The sequence below is a fragment of the Triturus cristatus genome, chromosome 10, assembly GCF_964204655.1.
Source record: "Triturus cristatus chromosome 10, aTriCri1.1, whole genome shotgun sequence".
Taxonomy (NCBI): domain Eukaryota; kingdom Metazoa; phylum Chordata; class Amphibia; order Caudata; family Salamandridae; genus Triturus; species Triturus cristatus.
The window spans coordinates 679,375,920-679,395,588 of NC_140593.1; the positions used below are offsets into that span (position 1 = coordinate 679,375,920).

The following is a 19,669-nucleotide window of genomic DNA, read 5'->3' on the forward strand; positions in this document are numbered from 1 at the left end:
CTCCAAATATACATCTCTTGCATGGTGAGTTTCTGATCTCGCTAACTCTCCTTACTGAGCAGGGAATTGTTTTTAGCATTAGGAACGCTTGTTGTGCATTCTGCATTAGCTTGAAAGGGGATATTATTTGCTGAGCAAGCACCACATTGAGGTTCCAGGCAGGCATTAGTCTGTTTCTTGGGGGCAATACCATTTTTGCTCTTGCTAGAAAACATTTTACAACTGGTGTGGTGAAGAAGGAATATGCTTCTTACCAGTATGCATCTGTTCCTGGCATGTAGAGCTGCAGATCTACACACTTGTGCATAGATTGCCATCTGGTGTTGGGCCCGGATGTTAGCAGTTTGTTTTTCCTCTTGGAAAGTCTTTGGAAGACACGAGTTTGGTGACTCCTCCCTTGGATCGTATTGCGCATGGGCTTCGGCTCCATCCTCAGATTGTTTTTCGCCAGCAGGGAAAGATGGAGCGTAGTAATAACAGTGAAGATGCCCATGTGTGTGTTATCTAAATAAGATAAGCTCGAACAGATATAGGTAGGCGGGTGGGCGTGTGTAGATCCGCAGCTCTACATGCCAAGAAGAGATGCATACTGGTAAGTAGCATATTCCGTTCGAGGCGTATGAGTTGCAGATTACACACTTGTGCATAGATTATATAGCAGTACCCACCGTTAGCGGCGACCACCCGTATCTGTTGCAGGGGTTTGAAATAATGTTTTGAGTACAGCCTGGCCCACACTAGCTTGTTGCTTAGTTTGCACATCTACACAATAGTGTTTGGTGAAAGTGTGCCGTGTTGACCATGTAGCTGCTTTGCAGATATCATCTAATGGGATGATCCCTAGAAAAGCCATTGAAGACCCTATTTTATGTGTAGAATGGGCTTTAGGGGGAACGGATAGCGTTCACTTTGCTTTATGGTAGCAAATTTGAATACATTTGACAAAACACCTAGCTATCCCCGACTTGGAGATGGGGTTGCCCTTGTGTGGTGGAGAGAAAGAGACAAACAGTTGTTTGGTCTTACGGAAAGATTGTGTTCTCTCGATGTAGTAGAGTAAGGCTCGTTTGACATCTAGTGTGTGAAGAGCTCTTTCTGCAACAGTTTGTGGTTGCGAGAAGAATACTGGTAGTTCTACCAATTGGTTTAGGTGAAAAGGAGAAATGACTTTGGGAAGGAATTTTGGGTTGGTACAGAGAACTACCTTATTATGGTGCATTTGTAGAAAAGGTTCTTGAATAGTAAATGATTGTATCTCACTGACCCTGCTGAGGGAAGTGATGGCTACAAGAAAAGCGGTTTTCCATGTTAAGAATTGAAGTTCACATTTGTGTAGGGGTTCAAAAGGAGGTCCCATTAGTCTGGTGAGAACAATATTTAGGTTCCACACAGGTGAGGGTGGCACTCTGGAGGGAATTATTCTTTTAAGGCCTTCCATGAAGGCTTTAATGGCAGGTACTCTGAAGAGTGAGAGATGTTGCCTGTTTTGTAGGTAAGCTGCTATGGCTGCGAGGTGTAATCGAATGGACGTATAGGCTAGATTGCACCTTTGTAGGTGGAGTAAGTAGCCTATGATGTGTTGAATGGACACATCTAGTGGATTGATGGTGTTGTTATGACAATAGATAACAAAACGTTTCCACTTGGCGGCGTAGCACGCTCTAGTGGTAGGGCGCCTAGCTTCTTTGATGACGTTCATACAGTCAGGGGGAAGATTTAGGTACCCGAATTCTAGGATTTCAGGAGCCAGATCGCAAGGTTGAGCTGAGCTGGGTCCGGGTGTCTGATCTCTCCATGGTTCTGGGTTAAGAGGTGTGGAGAGAGGCGTAATTTTTGATGCGGTACTACCGATAGTTGCAGCAGTGTGGTGTACCATGGTTGTCTGGCCCAAGTTGGCGCAACTAATATTAGTGTGAGGGAGTGCTGTTGTAGTTTGCGCACTACTAGTGGAATGAGTGGGAGAGGCGGAAAAGCGTACGCAAATCTGCCTGACCAGTTCATCCATATCGCTTTGGACAATGGGTGTGGGTATCTGGCGGCGAAGCTTGGGCATTTTTTGTTTTCGTGGGTGGCGAAGAAGTCTATCTGTGGATGCCCCCACATTTGAAAGTACGGGTGAAGAACTTGCGGGTGAAGTTCCCACTCGTGGAGTTGTTGTGTTTGTCTGCTGAGTAGATCTGCCATAGTGTTTTGTACTCCTGGGACATGTTGGGCTAGGAGAAAGATTTTCCGGGGTATGGCCCATCTCCATATGCTCTGTGCTAATTGAGAGAGCTGTGGAGAGTGTGTGCCGCCTTGTTTTTGAATAGAATACGTGGCTGTCATGTTGTCTGTGCGGATTAGGACTGCTTTGCACAAAATTTGTGTCTGAAAGGATTTTAGGGCTAGGAAGATCGCTAGTAACTCCAGATGGTTGATATGGAGTAGCTTCTGTTGAGGTGACCATTTGCCTTGCATGGTGAGATGTAATAGATGAGCTCCCCAGCCGGAGAGCGATGCATCTGTTGTTAGTACTATCTGTGGAACCGGGTCCAGGAACGGTCGACCTTTGGAAAGGTTTGTGGTAGTCCACCACTGCAGAGAGCGATGGGTACGACCATCTACCAACACCAGATCTGTTAATTGACCCTGGGCCTGGTTCCATTGGTGCGCTAAGCACTCTTGGAGAGGACGCATCTGGAGTCTTGCGTGAGGTACTATGAAGATGCAAGAGGCCATCATCCCTATTAGTTGCATGAACACCCGAGCTGGAAGGGAGTGTTGTGCTATGAATTTTGCGCGTAGAGCCTGAATGCTTGCAATCCTGGCAGGATTGGGGTAGGCGAGCGCTTTTGAGGTGTCTATAGTGGCACCTAGATATTGTTTTATGTGGGATGGTTGGAGATGGGACTTTTCGTGGTTTACCGTGAAGCCCAGCTGATGAAGTAGCTGGATGGTGGTGTGTGTGTGTTGTACACGCTGATTGTATGAACTGGCTTTTATCAATCAGTCGTCTAGGTATGGGAAGACATGAATGTGTTGTCTTCGCAGATGTGCTGCCACCACTGCCAGGCACTTGGTGAATACTCGTGGTGCGGTTGTGACTCCGAACGCGAGCACTTTGAATTGGTAGTGTTGGCCGTCCACTAGAAATCTGAGGTACTTCCTGTGGGCCTTGTGCACTGGAATGTGGAAGTAAGCGTCTTTTAGGTCCAAAGTGGTGAGGAAGTCGTTTTGGTAAAGTAGCGGAAGTACCTGCTGAAGCGTCACCATATGAAAGTGGTCTGAGTGCATGTATGTGTTTATGGGCCGAAGGTCTAGGATGGGCGGTAGAGTCTCGTCCCTTTTTGGTATGAGAAAATACAGGGAGTAGACCCCCATATTTTGTTGGTTGGTTGGAACGTGTTCTATTGCCTCCTTGTCTAGGAGGGAGATTACCTCCTGCTTGAGTAGCCGCAGATGTTCTGGTGACATCAGGCGTTGTCTGGGTGGAATGTTTGGGGGGTAGATGTTAGTTCTAGGCAGTAGCCTGACCAAATTATTTGCGTTACCCATTTGTCTGAGGTGATGGTAGTCCAGACCGGAAGGAAATGTTGGAGTCTACCCCCGACCGGAGTGTGATGGTCTGGGGGAAGTGGAGGGAAGTCATTGGGGAGGCGCGGTGGTAGAGCGGGCGGTATTTGTTTTGCCTCTGCCTTTGTTATTGTTGCCCCTGTAGCCGCCTCTTTGATAACCCCTTGTAAAGGTGGACTGAATAGGGGATTTGTATGCAGTGGAAGCGGAGTATGAGGAGTAGCCTCTGGATGTGCGCCGAAAGGAAGAGCGGCGAAAGGAGCGCCTGGGAGGGTGAGATTGTAAGGCTCCCATGGATTTTGCCGTGTCCATGTTCTTTTTCATTTTCTCTAGGGCGTCATCCACTTAGGGGCCAAACAGATGTTCCTGGTCAAAGGGATGGTTGAGGATGGAGGCTTGTACCTCCGGTTTAAAACCGGATACCCTTAGCCAGGCATGGCGACGGAGGAGGACACTAGTATTGATAGCCTTAGAGGCTGTGTCTGCTGCGTCTAAGGCACAATGTATGGAGGTATTAGTAATTGTTTTGCCCTCCTGAATTAGCTCATTGGCCCTAGCTTTGTATTTATCAGAGAGATGGTGCATTATGGCTTCTAGCTCGTCATAATGGGCCCCGTCATACCACGCTAGTAGTGCTTGTGTATTGGCGATACGCCATATATTGGCCGCTTGAGATGCAGTACGCTTGCCTGATGCGTCCAAGAGTTTAGACTCTTTGTCAGGTGGTGGTGCGTTACCTGACACCTGGGAGTTGGCCCTTTTCCGTGCTGTGGATACCACCAAGGAATCTAGTGGAGCTGGTCCTCTGATGTAGGAGGGGTCTGTTGGGGCGGCTTTATATTTTTTCTCAATGCGCGGGTTAATGACCCTGGCCCTGACTTGGTCCTTAAAGACCTCCGGCGCATGTTTTAGAATGCCTTTTAGCATAGGCAATATGGAGGTGGTCCTATGTGTGGTGTCAAATGTGTCTAGGAGGAAATCCTCCTCCACTGGGTCGGTATGTAAATCTACCCGGTGGTAGTGTGCCGCCCTTTGCAATGAATGATTGAACCCCAAGGAGTCTTCTGGTGGAGAAGTTCTGGAAGGGTAAAGATCGTCTTGTGGGACGTTAGAGACATCAGGGATATTATAATCGTCCCATGGGTCTGGGGATCCCGTGCGAGTGGGGTCCCCTGTAGGTATATCTTGGGGTACATTCCCTATGTCGTCGAATGGATCCCCTTGATCATCATCATCCGGGAATGGAGTGGGGGAATGATGAGGTGGGGGTGGCGAAGGTGGAGGAGGGGAAGGTGGAGGAGGTGGGGAAGGTAGTCTGAAAGGGGAGGTAGCAGAGTCCTTCCTTTTTGGAGGCGGAGCAGGTTTGTCTAACGGTCTCTTTTTGATAGAGAGCATTAAATGTCCAGTTTTGGGATCCTTAGTTAATGTTTTTTACAAGGGATCCGGTGTAAATAGTTCTGGAGAGGTTATATAGACCAGAGAGGGTTTTGTGGACAGGATAAATGGCGCTAAGGCAGATGAACGGACAGATGGAGTCAGAAGGACAAAGAACCAATGCTTAACGGTGCAAACAGGTCAGGGGAATACCCAAAACCCCTGTATAAGGAGTGGGCAAAAGCCCATACCAGAACAATTACAAACAAATCCTGTGCACACGTGACAATATAATTAGATTTGATCACAGAAAAGATAACAGGGTTCAAAGACCAATGGAAAGATGTTTTTTAATTCAAAACGTTGTCTTTCATCAGTACAAAGAGCGCCAGCCGACACGTGTTTCGTCAACAGTAAATGAACTGTGACTCCTCAGGGCTGGGAAACAATATGAAATTTGATCAAAAAACCAAATAATAAAGGATAAACAATAAGTGCAATATAAACATGGTTGTGATCAAGCGTATAACAGATGAGTGAAAAAAAGAACTCTATGTGAATATGAACAAATGCCAATGAAGAAGGGGTGACAACAATAAGGACAACGGACAACGGCACAAGAAACTAAACTGAAAGATAAGGTTCATATATGAAAAATAAAAGGCAAAAGCATGAAAAAGGAAGAAACACATCTGGGAGAGAAAATGTCTCACCAAGTAGTGTTTAAAATTTGACATAATGAAGGCATGAAAACTTAACATATTAAACACTGTATCCAGTAATAGCAGTTTAGGAAAAACAGTTAATTATACAAAAGCATCCTCATTTACTAAAAGGAAGATTCGAGAACAGAAGAAAAATCGAAGCAACAACAATGAGGCAAAAGGGCAAGAAAACGAGGTAAAAGTGCTGTACATAGCGGAGTGGGCAAAAGCCAGGTAAAAGTATTGTATATGGCGGAGTGGAGAATGTACGCAAATAGTGCGATAAGATAAAAGGGCGCAGATGCATGCAAATAACATGCGGTGCGTGGCACTGTGTACAAACGAAACAGCCGACAAGTCTGAGTTGATGAGTGAAAATAAATACCCTCTAGGGTTACGAAAAGCAAGGTTACAGATACGGAGCATGCTGAGAGTATGGTATTAGGGAAAAATAAACAGTAACGTAGTGCGGAAAAGGCAAACGTCACAGAACTCACCCAGATGAGCAATAAACCACGAAAAAATCGAGCGCCGTCGGGATTAAAAGTAAAGTAGTCTCCCCAGGGTCGGTGCGACCAGGAAACCAAAGGGCTGGAAAAAAGTGGTAGGAATGAGCAACTATAAGGCATATCTTCGGTACGGCAAAAAGCCAAAACATATGGTAGGAATGAGCAGCTATAGGGCATATCTTAGGTACGGCAAAAAGCCAAAACGTATGGAAGTAAACACCTACCTGTGTATATCGGTGCGTATGAAGCTGAACTTGCTTCCGAAGTGCGGGAGAATGGAGGTGTAACCGGAAGGCGATTATAAAGGAAAAAGTAAAGTGAGGACTAGAAGGCTAACCTTCGTGAAATCGACCGGAAGTGAGGGTCCTGGTGACATGGGTGAAGTAAAAACAGACAAGAGACTATGCCCAATGATTCATGTTGTTGCAAACAAGTGATTTCATAAATAATTTCATATTGTTTCCCAGCCCTGAAGAGTCACAGTTCATTTACTGTTGACGAAACACGTGTCGGCTGGCGCTCTTTGTACTGATGAAAGACAACGTTTTGAATTAAAAAACATCTTTCCATTGTTCTTTGAACCCTGTTATCTTTTCTGTGATCAAATCTAATTATATTGTCACGTGTGCACAGGATTTGTTTGTAATAGTTCTGGAGAGGTTGGTTGGTCCGTCGGCGCCGAAGGCGTCGGGGCCGTTTATTTTTTAGGCTTGTCTGTGCTGGTCCGTTGTTTGGAACCATGCTTGGGAAGCTCCGGTTGTTTAGTAGGCGCCGAGATGGATTTCGGCTTCGAAATGTCGGTGCCGGTGGTCTTGTGGGTTTTTGTCAGTACCGAGGATGGGGTCGGTGCCGAGGAGCTGGGTCTCGACCCCGAGTGTTTCGGTGTGGGGCTCGGTGTTGAGATGGAGGCCGGTTTCTTTTTCGGTGCCGAAGAGTGTTTATCGGCTCCGACGGTGACCTGAAGGCTTAATTGGCTTCTTTACCGGCCCCGAAGGTGCGGTGTGGGAAGCAGTGTCTTTGGTCTTGCTTAGGCCAGAAGGCATGACCGAAGCCTTTTTCGGTGCCGGCGAGGGGGGGGGGGGGGGGGGGGGGGGGGGGGGTAGAGTATTACTCACGACCCTCTGTGCCGGAGTGATGTCCTCCACATCTGAATCGTCGGCTTCGGAGGCGCTGACGAGTCCCTCGTCGGTGTGGTGTTCTTCTGGAGCATCGACGCCTTCCCCGAAGATGTCGTCCAGGATCGCCGTCGAAGAGTGTGCCATGGTTCTTCTGGCTCTTCGGTCCCGAATCGTTTTCTTGGACCGGAAAGGATTTACACGCCGGACAGTCTCGAGCCTCGTGTTCAAGGGAGAGGCAGAGGTTGCACACCTAGTGGAAATCGGTGTGGGGGAATTTTGACCCACATCGTGGACACTTTTTAAATGGAGTCCTTTCCATTAGCCAGGACCGGAGCTTGGATAGGCCCGAAGGTCGCCGTCGACGACTGGAACCAAAGGTCTTGCCGATGAGAGGCACGTCGAGTGGGGAGATCGCGATCGAAAACAATACCGCGAATTGCGCGTCGATTGTCGAACTGGAAGCTGTTTGGAACCGGAGCGCAAAGATTACATCCGAGCCCGATGGCGGAAAAAACAATCTGAGGATGGAGCCGAAGCCCATGCGCAATACGATCCAAGGGAAGAGTCACCGAACTCGTGACTTCCAAAGACTTTCCAAGAGGAAAAACAAACTGCAAACATCCGGGCCCAACACCTCGAACACTTCTTTCCATCACCACTCTTGTGTATGCTATAATGGCTGCTAGGGTGACCTTAAGCAACGCATAGTGGATTAAGTGGGGCAGTTATCTGATCACAGTGGCATCTTGTGGCCAATTACTGTGGCCTCCTTCTTTGTTGCACCAGTGTAAGAATTTCTTCCACTTGCAGCCGTGAAATATTCTGGGTTTTGGTCATCTTACCTCCTTCAGTATCTTCATTGCTCTTTTCGGTAGGTTACAGTGCCCTAACTCTATGTGCTCAGGAGCCATGCTCTCAGGCTGAGGGTGTCTGGCATATGTAACCTTCCTGCATTGTCAGTAAATCCTAATACGCTAGGAGTTTTATGAACTGTCCATGAGATATCTCATTATGTCTGCGAACCATGTCCGAGGACCCCATTGCATGGCTATCAGGATTAGAGTAAATTGTTCTTATCTGCACTTGTGTATCGCCAGCTGGATCATTGGAATTGGGGGAAGCGTAGCAAAATTTACATGACCATCTTATCGACAGAGTATTCGCTCGAGATTTTATTTGGTAAAATCTAGATGCAGAGCTTTGGTATTTCACGTTCTTGTATGTTGCGAATAGGTGTATTTGCGGTGTTCCCCACCTCTGGAAGATCTTTTTCATCACCTCCTGTTTTAGTTCCCATTTGTGCATGGTGTTTGCGCGTCTGCTTCATCTATCTGCTTCTGTATTTTGTTTTCCCAGTAGGTTATCGCAACCAGGGATATCTTCGCAACCAGGGAAACCTTCTTTTCCACAGTGGGTGTGATGCTGTTCCCTGCTGTTTGTTCAAGTAGAACAGTGCTGTCGTATTTTCCGTTTGGACTAGCACTGTCCTCGTCTGTCCCTATCAGCTGTTTTCAGTAGGCTTTCAATGCTAGGAAGACAGTCTTTAGTTCTTACACATGGACTGCATATCTTTGTTGTAGTTTCATTAGCTCTTGATGTTTTTTTTTTTTAACTTGTGCATGTGAGCCCCAACCTGTGTGGGATGTGTCCGTTGTGACGGTTATAGAAGGAGTTGGTGGTTTGAATGATTTTCCAATAACACATAAGGGTGGCAGGAAGATCTTTGGTCCAGCAAACTTTCCCTCAAAACTAACTAGCCAAACAAAGGTGTTTCCATGAAAAAGAGGGGTTCCAAAAATCACAATGGGGGGTCTGGGCCCATCAGATTTTTTAAAAAAAGCAGCTCCTTTTGAGACCACAAGCCTTTTTGCATCCCACAATTATACACAGTTATGGCTATCTGCGTGAGATCCACAATCTGTGAGTCAGTAAGTAGGGTCTCATCTTCCGAGACAATCATTCATTACAAGAGACACTCAGTGGATTTGAGGTTGTAAAGTGCTTCTTAGGTCATTACCTTTCTCCCAAACACTTAGCCATCAATGTTTCCCCTCATGTATGCACATTATCCATGAGACAACTTAAGTTTTTGCTTGCATTCTTAAAGTTGTGATAATAGTAGGCTTTGATAAGCTTTTATCAAACCAAACCTCATAACAGTACATCATTTTATAATTCTCCTCTAATTCCACATTGGATTCATTCTAACTGAATGGAAGATAGTTGAAAAGAGCTGCAGCTTCTCTTCTTCCCTCACCTTTTGAATGTTACAAGCTACATCAAAATTCTAACATTCATGCCAACATATTCCCCCCCCCCCCCCATTGATATAGTTCCCCCTTCAATTTTTATTATTTATTTATTCATTTATTCAGTGTTTTCTATAGCGCAAACCAGGCCCAGGGTTTGGGTGTCAGAGCGCTTTACATTTCAACTACCTTCTAAATCAGCTTTAATCAATTCTTTCACGTCAGGAGCATGTCTATGTATTCCACTAACATTGGCAAGCACAAGTTACTTACTTGTGTAACGATATATCTGTATTAGACATTAGTTAGTGATAGAATCCTTACCTTAGAATATCCCCAGGTGTCAGACTGGATCCGGAAAGTTTTCGTCAGCAGTACCCCTGCGCATCAGTAGGCGTCATCGTGCGGCTCCGTGTACGTCACGTTTTGGGTCCAGACGGTGGAGTCTCTCCTCTTCTCTTGAAGGGTGCGGAGGCGGAAAGAAAGTGGGCAGAGTGACAGTTTGCCCGAGATGAAAGGCAGAGACTACTTTTGGTAGAAAGGAAGGACGCGGTCGAAGCACAACCTTGTCCGGATGGATCGCCAGGAAAGGAGGTTTACAGGAAAGAGCCTGGAGCTCACTCACCCGCCAAGCGGCGGTGATGGCCACCAGGAAGACATTTTTCAAAGTTAATAACCGCAAAGGACATCTATGAAGAGGCTCAAAGGGAGCGCACATCAAGTATGTGAGAACAAGGTTCAAGTCCCATTGAGGCATCACAAAAGGAATAGGAGGGAAAAGGTGAGTAATGCCTTTGAGAAATCTATTGCCAACTGGGGACTTGAAAAGACAGGGCTGATCAGGCAGACTAAGAAAGGCTGAAAGAGCAGAAAGGTAGCCCATGATAGTGCCCAGAGTGGAGCCCTGCTGGGCCAAAGAGAGAAGGAACAATAGGACCTCAGAAAGAGGGGCAGCAAGAGGATCTACATCCTTTGCTGTGCACCATGCCACAATTTTTTTCCACCGACAGGCTTATACCGTTTTAGTGGAGGGACGCCTGGCTTCCAGAATCACATTACAGACTTCAGGAGGCAAGTCAAATGGAATCAGCTGTCATCGCTCAATCTCCACGCAAGGAGGTGGAGGCTGGACAGTTTCGGGTGGGGGACTGTCCCCTGTTGCTGCAACAGGAAATCCTCCATAAGAGGCAATTGGATCGGGGGATCCACGCTCATAATGAGTAGCTCGGGATACCAAACTCTTCAAGCCCAGTCCGGTGCCACAAGAATGACTTGGGCCCGGTCGCGTCTGATATTCAGCACTCTGGGCAGAAGTGGTATAGGTGGAAAGGCGTACAATAGACCGCAACTCCACTCGCGACGAAAAGCGTCTCCAAGCGAGTGCCGCCTTGGAAACTCCAAAGCGCAGAACTGCTGACATTGCGCGTTCTCTTCGGTGGCGAATAGATCTAACCAAGGTTCTCCCCACTGCTGAAAGAGACCTTGTGCCACCTCTGAGTGAAGACACCATTTGTGGGCCAACATGCACCTGCAGCGGAGTTCGTCCGCCCTGGCGTTCAGGGTACCTGCCAGGTGTTGAACCACCAAGGAAATGCCTTGACGTTCCAGCCACGTCCAGAGGCGTAGAGCCTCCTGACATAGGGTCCATGACCCCACCCAGCCCTGCTTGTTGCAGTACCACATGGCGGTGGTGTTGTCTGTAAACACCTGCACCGCGGCCAGGGCGACTGATGCCGGACAATGGGGATCACGGTTCGATCCCCGGCACTGGCGGCAGGTCAGCCCAGCACCATGTGAATCTGGGCAATAGCTCGCTTAATCTTCCCGACGGCCCCCAGCGCCTACGGGTAGCTGTGTGCCTTACAAATACTGGATTTTTTATTTTTTACTACTCTCCCCTTGACAGAGGGAAGGAATGCTTTCAGTGCAAGTAGGATCGCCCTGAACTCTAAAAGGTTGATATGGAGCTTGGACTCCGCCGCAGACCAGAGGCCTCTGATCTCCGCCTCTCCCATGTGGCCGCCCCATCCCAGGAGGGACACGTCCGTCACTATTGTGTGCTCCGGTTGGGGAAGGGAGAGGGATCTGCCGCTGACCCAATTCTGATTCGTGAGCCACCACTGCAAGTCCTGTGCAGTGCCCTCCGAGATCTGGACGTAGTCGGACAGGTTTCCCCGATGCTGCGTCCACTGGAACTTCAGGTCCCACTGCAGAGCCCGCATATGCCATCTGGCATAATACATCAGCAGGATGCAGGAGGCCATTAGGCCCAACAGCCTCAGGGTCTTCCTGACCAAAACCCAGGACCAGGGCCGAAAGATCAGAATCATAGCCCGAATGCCCTGGACTCGTTGTTCGGGAGGATAAACCCCTGATCTGCGCAGATGAGCTGCGACCACCTCCATCACTTTTGTGAACACCGAGGGGCGCTGGTAAGGCCGCAAGGGAGCAAGGTGAACTGAAAGTGCTCGTGGCCCACCGTGCACCGTAGGCAATGCCGGTGGGCTGGCAGGATGGGGATATAAAAATAAGCATCCTGCAAGTCCAACGCTACCAGCCAGTCTTGCGGGTCTAGGGCAGACAAGACCTGAGCAAGCATGAGCATCTTGAACTTCTCCTTCCGGAGATTGACGTTCCGGAGGTCTAAGATAGGGCGCAGCCCTTTGTCCTTGTTTGGAACCAAGAAGTAGTAGGAGTAACAACCACGACCTACTTCTGGTGTCAGAACGTGCTCGATGGCCCCTTTGGCCAAGAGGGCCGCAACTTCCTGCTGGAGAAGTGCCAAGTGATTCCCCAACATGCATTGGTACTGAGGTGGCATGGCTGGAGGAGTAGACCCGAAGGGAAGGGAGTAGCCCCTTCGGACTATCTTCAGAACCCACCTGTCCGAAGTGATGGTGCGCTAGTGGGGGAGGTGATGGCGAATCCTGCCGCCCACTGGCGTCTGGTGGGCCTGAAACACCGGACTAGGAAAGTTTTGAGGCGGCGGTGGCAGGAGCGGTGGTGGATTGACCTGCCCGCTGTCCTCAGGACCCACCTCGTCGGGTCCCACGTCCGCCGCTGCGCTGAGACTGCGGCTGCGCAGGCCTGTGGGTCTGAAAGGAACGCGATTGTGCGCCTCGACCCTGACCTCGAAAGGAGCGAAAGGCAGACCCCGAGGGAATGCGCGTGGTGGCAAGACCCAAGGACTGGGCCGTAGCCAGAGTCTCTTTAAAGCGTTCCAGGGGGCTATCCGACTGGTCATCAAAGAGGCATGTGCCATCAAAGGACATGTCCAACAAAGTGTTCTGAACGTCCCCGGAGAAGCCAGTTGTTCTGAGACAAGAGTAACGGCGGAGCGCCACCGTTGAGGAAAGTGCCCTGCTGAGCGAATCGGCCGTGTCAAGTCCACAACGGATAGTGAATTTAGCAGCATCTCTCCCCTCGATAATGGCCTGGGAGAGCACCGCCCGAGCTTCCACAGGGCACTGAGGCAGCACCTGTGCCACTGTGTCCCACACAGAATGTGAATAGTGGCCCAACAGGCACGCAGTATTCACCGCCCGCAAGCCGGAACTGGCAGAAGTGAAAATCGTTTTCCCAAACTGCTCCCGTTTCTTAGATTCCTTGTCCAGAGGGGCAGAAGGGAATGCGCTCGGCGAGGCAGAGACCTGGACAACCAGACTTTGAGGCGTCGGGTGTTGTGTGAGAAAGCTGGGGTCGCCGGGCGATGGCGACGCGCCACACCGTTATCCACAGGAGCCCCTGTTTTGGGTTTGTTCCAAGTGCTCAACAGGACGTCAGTAAGTGTGTCGTTGAAGGGCAGCAGCAGCTCCGCAGAGGAGGACGTTGGCTGCAGTACCTCCGTCAGGAGATTGGTCTTGATAGGTACAGAAGGGAGCTCGAGGTTAAGAGCCTCAGCCGCCCTACGCAACACCACAGAAAAAGTCCCGACCTCTTCCGTAGCCACGGAAGAGGGGGACAGTGTACCAGGATGTGGAGAGAAATCCAGATCCACTGGACTTTCCATATTACCTTCCCATTCTGGCTCATCCTCGCATTGAGCTGCGAGAGGGTCTTCAGACCCCTCCCAGTACCCCCCTTCGTCCACCGCTTGTTGAAGAGGCCGGTAAGGACGAGGTGCCCGGGGAAATGGGATAAACTCTCCACCAAGAAAGGGAACCGGGGGGTAATAGACTAATCCCGGTTCGGTGCTGTCCGGCGCCACCGCACCCGGCGGCAGAACTGAGGCTGAAGCCAGAGGCGGAGCCGAGGCCATGGCCTGTGGTGCTGTAGGGCATCGTGCCGGCGTAGCCAGGGCCAAAGGCGGCGGCACAAGGGCAGAGCCACCCAATGGGTCCAGGGGGCCAGAAGGCGCTCTGGAGGGACCCGATGGGCTAAACAAACGGCTCATGGCCGACAGGAAAGCCTGTATTTCATCCGGGCCTGGAAAGGGCGGGTAGGCTGCAGGCAACAACAGAGGCTCCATTGGAGCTGTGGAGGAGTGACCGCCCGCCCCCTCCACTGCCCCGCGACCATGTGAGGGGTAGATGAAGAGCGACGTCGCTTCTTCGACTTTTTATAGCGCCGTCTTACCTGTCCCAGAGTCCGACAAGCGATGGTGATTGCTCCGCGACTGGGTCCACGACCTCCCATGGGAGCGGGACCTCGATCGGCGCGGAACCGATTGCCGGACCTCTAAACAACTTTCGGGAATGCTCCCGCAAAGCTTTCGGTCCCATGGCCCGACAATCAGGGCAGGCCTGGGGGTCATGGGCGTGCCCCAAGCAGAAGAGACACACGTCGTGCGGGTCCACTACCCACATGTTCCGACGGCAGGCCCTACAGGACTTAAACCCCTACTGCACCAGGAGTTGAGTACTGGACAAAACAAGAGAAACAAGTTCTCAGAAACCAAGTTAAAACATTAACTAGGGGTACCGCTCTCTCTCGGATCTGCGCTTGCTGGCGCGGGAAGAAAGAACTGGCGCGGAAACAAAGAACTGACGTCAGCGCGCGTGGGCGCGTCTAAGTAGCTCCGACGACGTCATCTCGGCGGCAATGACACCAGCGGCGTACGCGGATCCGCATGACGACGCCTACCGACACGCAGGGGTACTGCTGACGAAAACTTTCCGAATCCAGTCTGACGCCTGGGGATATTCTAAGGTAAGGAATCTATGACTAAAGTGTCTCTTTCAGATATACATTTGTCCATACATAAAACAAAAGTAATGAGAAGTAAAATAAATCAATGGATTACAGTCCAGATTGTCGTGTTGTACATTAGATTTAGGATAAGGCCATTCCTGAGTTTTTCTATATCCAAGCTGGTTATAGTATTGTTATGTTCAACACATTGTTCGTTATGTGAGAAATATACCCATCAGAAAGGACTTGGTCTTCTTTTTGAATCGTGGAGCATAGGTGATTCCTCTGATGTTCGGTGGGAGCGAATTCTAGATCTTTGGTGCAGCTCCCGTGATCGCTCTATTGTAAGTCTTTTTCTTACGGAAGAACGCTGGTTTCAGTAGAAAATCCTCCGATCCCCTCGAGGGTTTAGTGGCTCCGGACAGGGTAACTTTATTGACTAGGTAGTGAGGAGTTTTGTGATGTATTGCTTTGTGTGTAATACATGCAATTTTTTGCTCTATTCTTGCCTCATATGGTAGCCAGTTGAACGCTTTCAGATGTGGTCATATTTTTTGGTTCCCATTAGAAGTCTAGTTGCTGCATTGAGACAGGCTTTTAGGGGAGCTGTTGATATCTTAGGTAGTCCTGATATCGTTGCGCATCCATATTCAATTCTTGATATGACTAGTGCCTGTACTGCCATTTTCAGATCCACTGGATCGATGAGTGGCTTCATTTTTCGGAGGTAATTCAGATGAAAACGAGCGATTTTTGCCATTGTGTTGATGTGCGCTCACATGTTTAGCTCTTTATCCAGTGTGATGCCCAGTGATTTGGTTGAGTCCACTATTGTTGGGGTACCGTTTAGCGCTGTGATCATCTTAGTCCATTCTTTAATCTTGGCTGTACTTTTAAGAGGGAAGATCAGAAGGAATTTGGTTTTCTGTGAGTTTAACTTAAGATGATTGTCAGCTAGCCATTCAACGGTTTTCTTGAGAGCTTGGTTCATGGTGTGGATCTCTTCCGGAGATGATATCTTCAACTACGTGAGAAGAAATGTTAGCTTTATACAGTACTTCAGTTAATGGTTCGATTTATAGGTTAAATAGTGACAGGGATAGGGTTGATCCTTGTGGCACCCCAATTTGAATCGGAGGTGGTGGGGATAGCTTGTTGTCCACCAGGAATCTTTGCGATTTGTTCTCTAGGAAGGAGTAGAACCATTTCAGTACAGTACCCGATAAACCCATCCTATTTTCCAGTCTATCTAATAATTTGGGATGGTTTACTGGGTCAAATGCCGATGATAGGTCCAGAAGGATAAGGTGACCGGTTTCATACGGAAGAGGGCTAGCAGAGCGTCATCTACTATGTGTAGGATTGCTGTCTCCATACTGTGGTTTGGTCTGAACCCTGATTGGCAGTCATTTAGTAGTTCAAATTCAGTAATGTGTTTGACTTAATTGATTGTGAGCACATTTTTCTAGTACTTTGGCTGGTAGGGGAATGGTTGTTACTGGAACAAAGTTGTTTGGGACCGATGGGTTCTCCGTAGATTTCTTTAGAAGAGGGATAACCTAGCCTGTTTTTAGGCAGTCTGGAATTGATCCTTGGGTAAGCGATTCATTAATTATCTTCGTCCAGAAGGGAATGACCATGAGGTTGCAAGAGGGCCAGCATTTTGCCGTCAGAGGGTCATTGTAATGATTATTTGGTTTCAAAGATAGTAATATTTTGGTAATGTCCAATTTTTTGTGGACCAGAGCGTAAGGTAGAGTTACCTGCAGCCAGAGATTTAATGGTGAGTGGGGTTAAGTTCACTGACCTCAACACGGGCACTGGCAGCCCTATTCCCTTCCAGTACACAATTTCTCTGCTTTTCTGTTTTTCCAGGTTCATTCTCCTAAAACTGAAGCTGCACCCAGGACCTTCCACTCACATTCTTTGGCTTTACTTTCTACCAAGTCTTCTCTAGAAGCATTTCCACTTTGAAATGCACAACATCAATGTACCTTTCATGCTGCTCTAACCATAAAGCCTACAGTTTCACATAGCGTTTTCTTTTTAAATCTCTAAAAGTTACTTCGAACTTAAAAAAGGAAGCATAGGTCTCTGCTAACTTACCTTACTTCTCTTCCTTCTACTAAGCAGGCTGCAACAGCTATTACATTAAACCCATTTAAGCTTGAACATAGTCATTGCAGACTCTAAAATGTATTAAGCTCTTCTATATCAGTACTGATGGTAAATCCACAACAAGCTCTTGTTGTAAACTGCATGGATATCATATTTTTAGGTCAGGTAGTTTGCAAATCTCAATTCTAGTATAAATTGTGTTAAGCTTTCACAAATCCTTCTTACACAAATGCCCCACGATGGGCTAGCTTTAAACGCTTGGGATGGTAGTTGACGACTTCACCCAGCATGCTATGTAGGATACTCTATTACAATTCAATGAACAATACAGGCAGGCAGATTATGGATTATTTGCCCCAAATCAGGGAGAAATGAAGGAGAAGGAAAAAAAGTATTTTAACAGACCTGCAACTTCAAGGCAGAGCTTGAATCCCTTGCTGAAGTTCCTCTTTGGGCATTCATTCACCTGCCCTGGGGTGGGAGTGCCCAGAACGAACACAGACGAATCCCGAACTATATTACAGCAGCTGCAGCGGCTCATGGACTCATCACCTGGCTGATGCCTGAAAACACAAGAATTTTTTTTTATTAACGCCACCACAATGAATATAAGTGTGGCCCAATCACTCGTTATTGAGAGCAACTGTACAAATAAATGCACATTCATTACTACAGTGCAAAGGTCAAACGCTTTATTGTCTCACAGATATAACAGTTATTTTACGCAAGGAAACAACTCTCCTAGTAGGCACAAGATCTCTTCATTGCAATTTTACCACAAATCAATCGCTTGCATCCTGGTTTAGGTTAGAAAATGGATTAAAAACAAGTACATATGAGCCCTTCCAAGACACATGCACGCCGCACTTTCGACCGGGGACTCCATTCCCCAGCAGCCCGCAAGAACCAGGAGGTGCCAACGTGATCTTGTTGCGCCGAGAGGCGCATAAAAACAGCTTGGGTCTCCCGCAGCGTAGGGCAGACGCGCCTGGGCCAAAGGCAGTGCTGCCCACGACCGTCAGGAGGGGAGGCTTGGCAGGGCTACCCTCTTGGTTTTCCTGTCTGGATTCCAGGATTAAGACGACAGGATACAACTGGTTGAAGATGTGTTAAGGTGAAAAAAAGATCTAAGCTCTTCCAATTATAAAGCAATCTCCAGTATGGGGAAAAGGAAACCTATGCCAGCTGTAAAACACACTGACAGAACTTTAGATGGTTTCCTCCAAAAGGCAGTTGGGGCTATCAACAAGGAAATGGAACTATAACTAGCTGAGCGCACACTCTCATCAGCCCCACCTCCTGACCTTCCAGCTTCAGCCTTCTCCGATTCTCATATAGCGATGGCTGACATGATGTTGGTCAAAGGTTACAAGTCCCTCTTTCACCAAATGTTATTCTGGCCCAGAAAGAATCATGTACCACACACAATGGAGCCGAGCCTATCTCCCTCCCACTCGCAGTAGAGCCTGGGTCCAAGCTTGAAACAGGATGAAAAAGGAAGCGTATCGAATTAGCGGTGGCAGGCGCAGGGGTTGACCAAAGACTGAAGGGCCATTCACCAAGGGTAAAGAGACCTAAACAAACCCTACCGTGTAAATCTTGTGTTGGAGGAGGAAGAATCATCACACAGGATGAAACAGACATGTCCACTGATAGACTCAGCAAAGTAGTACAGGCGGCCTTGGCACCCATTTTGGCACGTCTATTTTGCATAGAAGAGCATCTCGCCCGTCTGTCGAATAGTTCAGGGAAACTATTGATAACAGCAAAACAAGTTGACATGGTCAACCGACCAAGCTGTATTAATAAGAGGCTAAATGATGTAAATTATGTTACTGTTAGTGCCAATCTGAAAGGGTTGCCCCCTACAAGTGACCTACTCATTACAAATAACCAATGCCCTCTTCAAGAGCCCGTCCCCACAAATGTCAATAATAGTCCAATGCCTTTGCTATCTGGGGTTGTGGGACGGGAAAGGGCTTCCGTAGGGGACAACCAAATGCAGGGACATGGGGCTATTAATCGAGAGATCTCTGGCCCTCTAAATGTGGGGAGACACCCACAAGGCTCTACAAATATAAATGGCAGACCGCATGTCTCTCAGGGCGGACGGGGTGCAATCAAAATTTTCGATCTACCCCTAGATTGCACACCATATACTCTAATCTTGACAGGGCTCCCCCAGCTCCCCCCGGGCATCAAGAAAGCTGCTAGAGCCTAATCAATAAATCTGCCTATTGGCTTTCAAGGAAAATTTCTTGCAAACCAACTGGTCCGAACATATTAATATAGCAAGGAGGGTGAGCTGGTTGGGCAACACGGCTAAATGCGTGAATGGGGATTGTGTCGTGGTTATCTTTAGTAAAGCTGGGTTTGCCCATTTCGCCCTGACACATCTTAGAAATTCACCGAATGAAATGATTAAGGTCCGTCCACTTGGCTTCTTCTATTCCCCCAACCAGGAGACTTATACGAGACAACAGCCTGTATTGAGACGACAGAATAGATTCCCAGTCCCCAAGTTCACGTCATTTATCCACCCCAACCGTTTTGATACTCTCTCCGGTTTGAGTGAAATCGACCGACTGTCCGTATGTGAGGGTAGTACAGCCGAAACAAGAAGATCTAGCTTACACTGCATCAATCTTGAGAGAGCACTCGAAAATGTTACTATTGGCAGAAACCCGCCTGCTGAGCTATCTGGTACCACTTCGTACAATCTTATTAGCACACAAAGATTACAATTCAATCTGGAAAGTGCTGTCGGTCTCCTACCTCTATCCCTGATGATGACCTTAGAGATGAGGGGTGTGTCCCGGCAACTACTGTTGCCATGCCTGTTATTAATTCCACACTGGGGAGCATGGCGGATCAAAAACACATTGCTCAGCAATTTTAAATTATTTCCTGGAATA

At 48.2% G+C, this 19,669-nt stretch overlaps 1 protein-coding gene across 1 annotated transcript in view; it reads right to left on the reverse strand.

The window, feature by feature from the left end:
• Positions 1–19,669, reverse strand: part of LOC146789901 (uncharacterized) — a 427,419-nt gene that overhangs the window by 263,058 nt on the left and 144,692 nt on the right. The window contains exon 4 of the mRNA XM_085628175.1: positions 17,160–17,317. Within this exon, the coding sequence (XP_085484301.1) occupies positions 17,160–17,317 (158 nt within the window). The remainder of the gene's footprint in view (positions 1–17,159; positions 17,318–19,669) is intronic.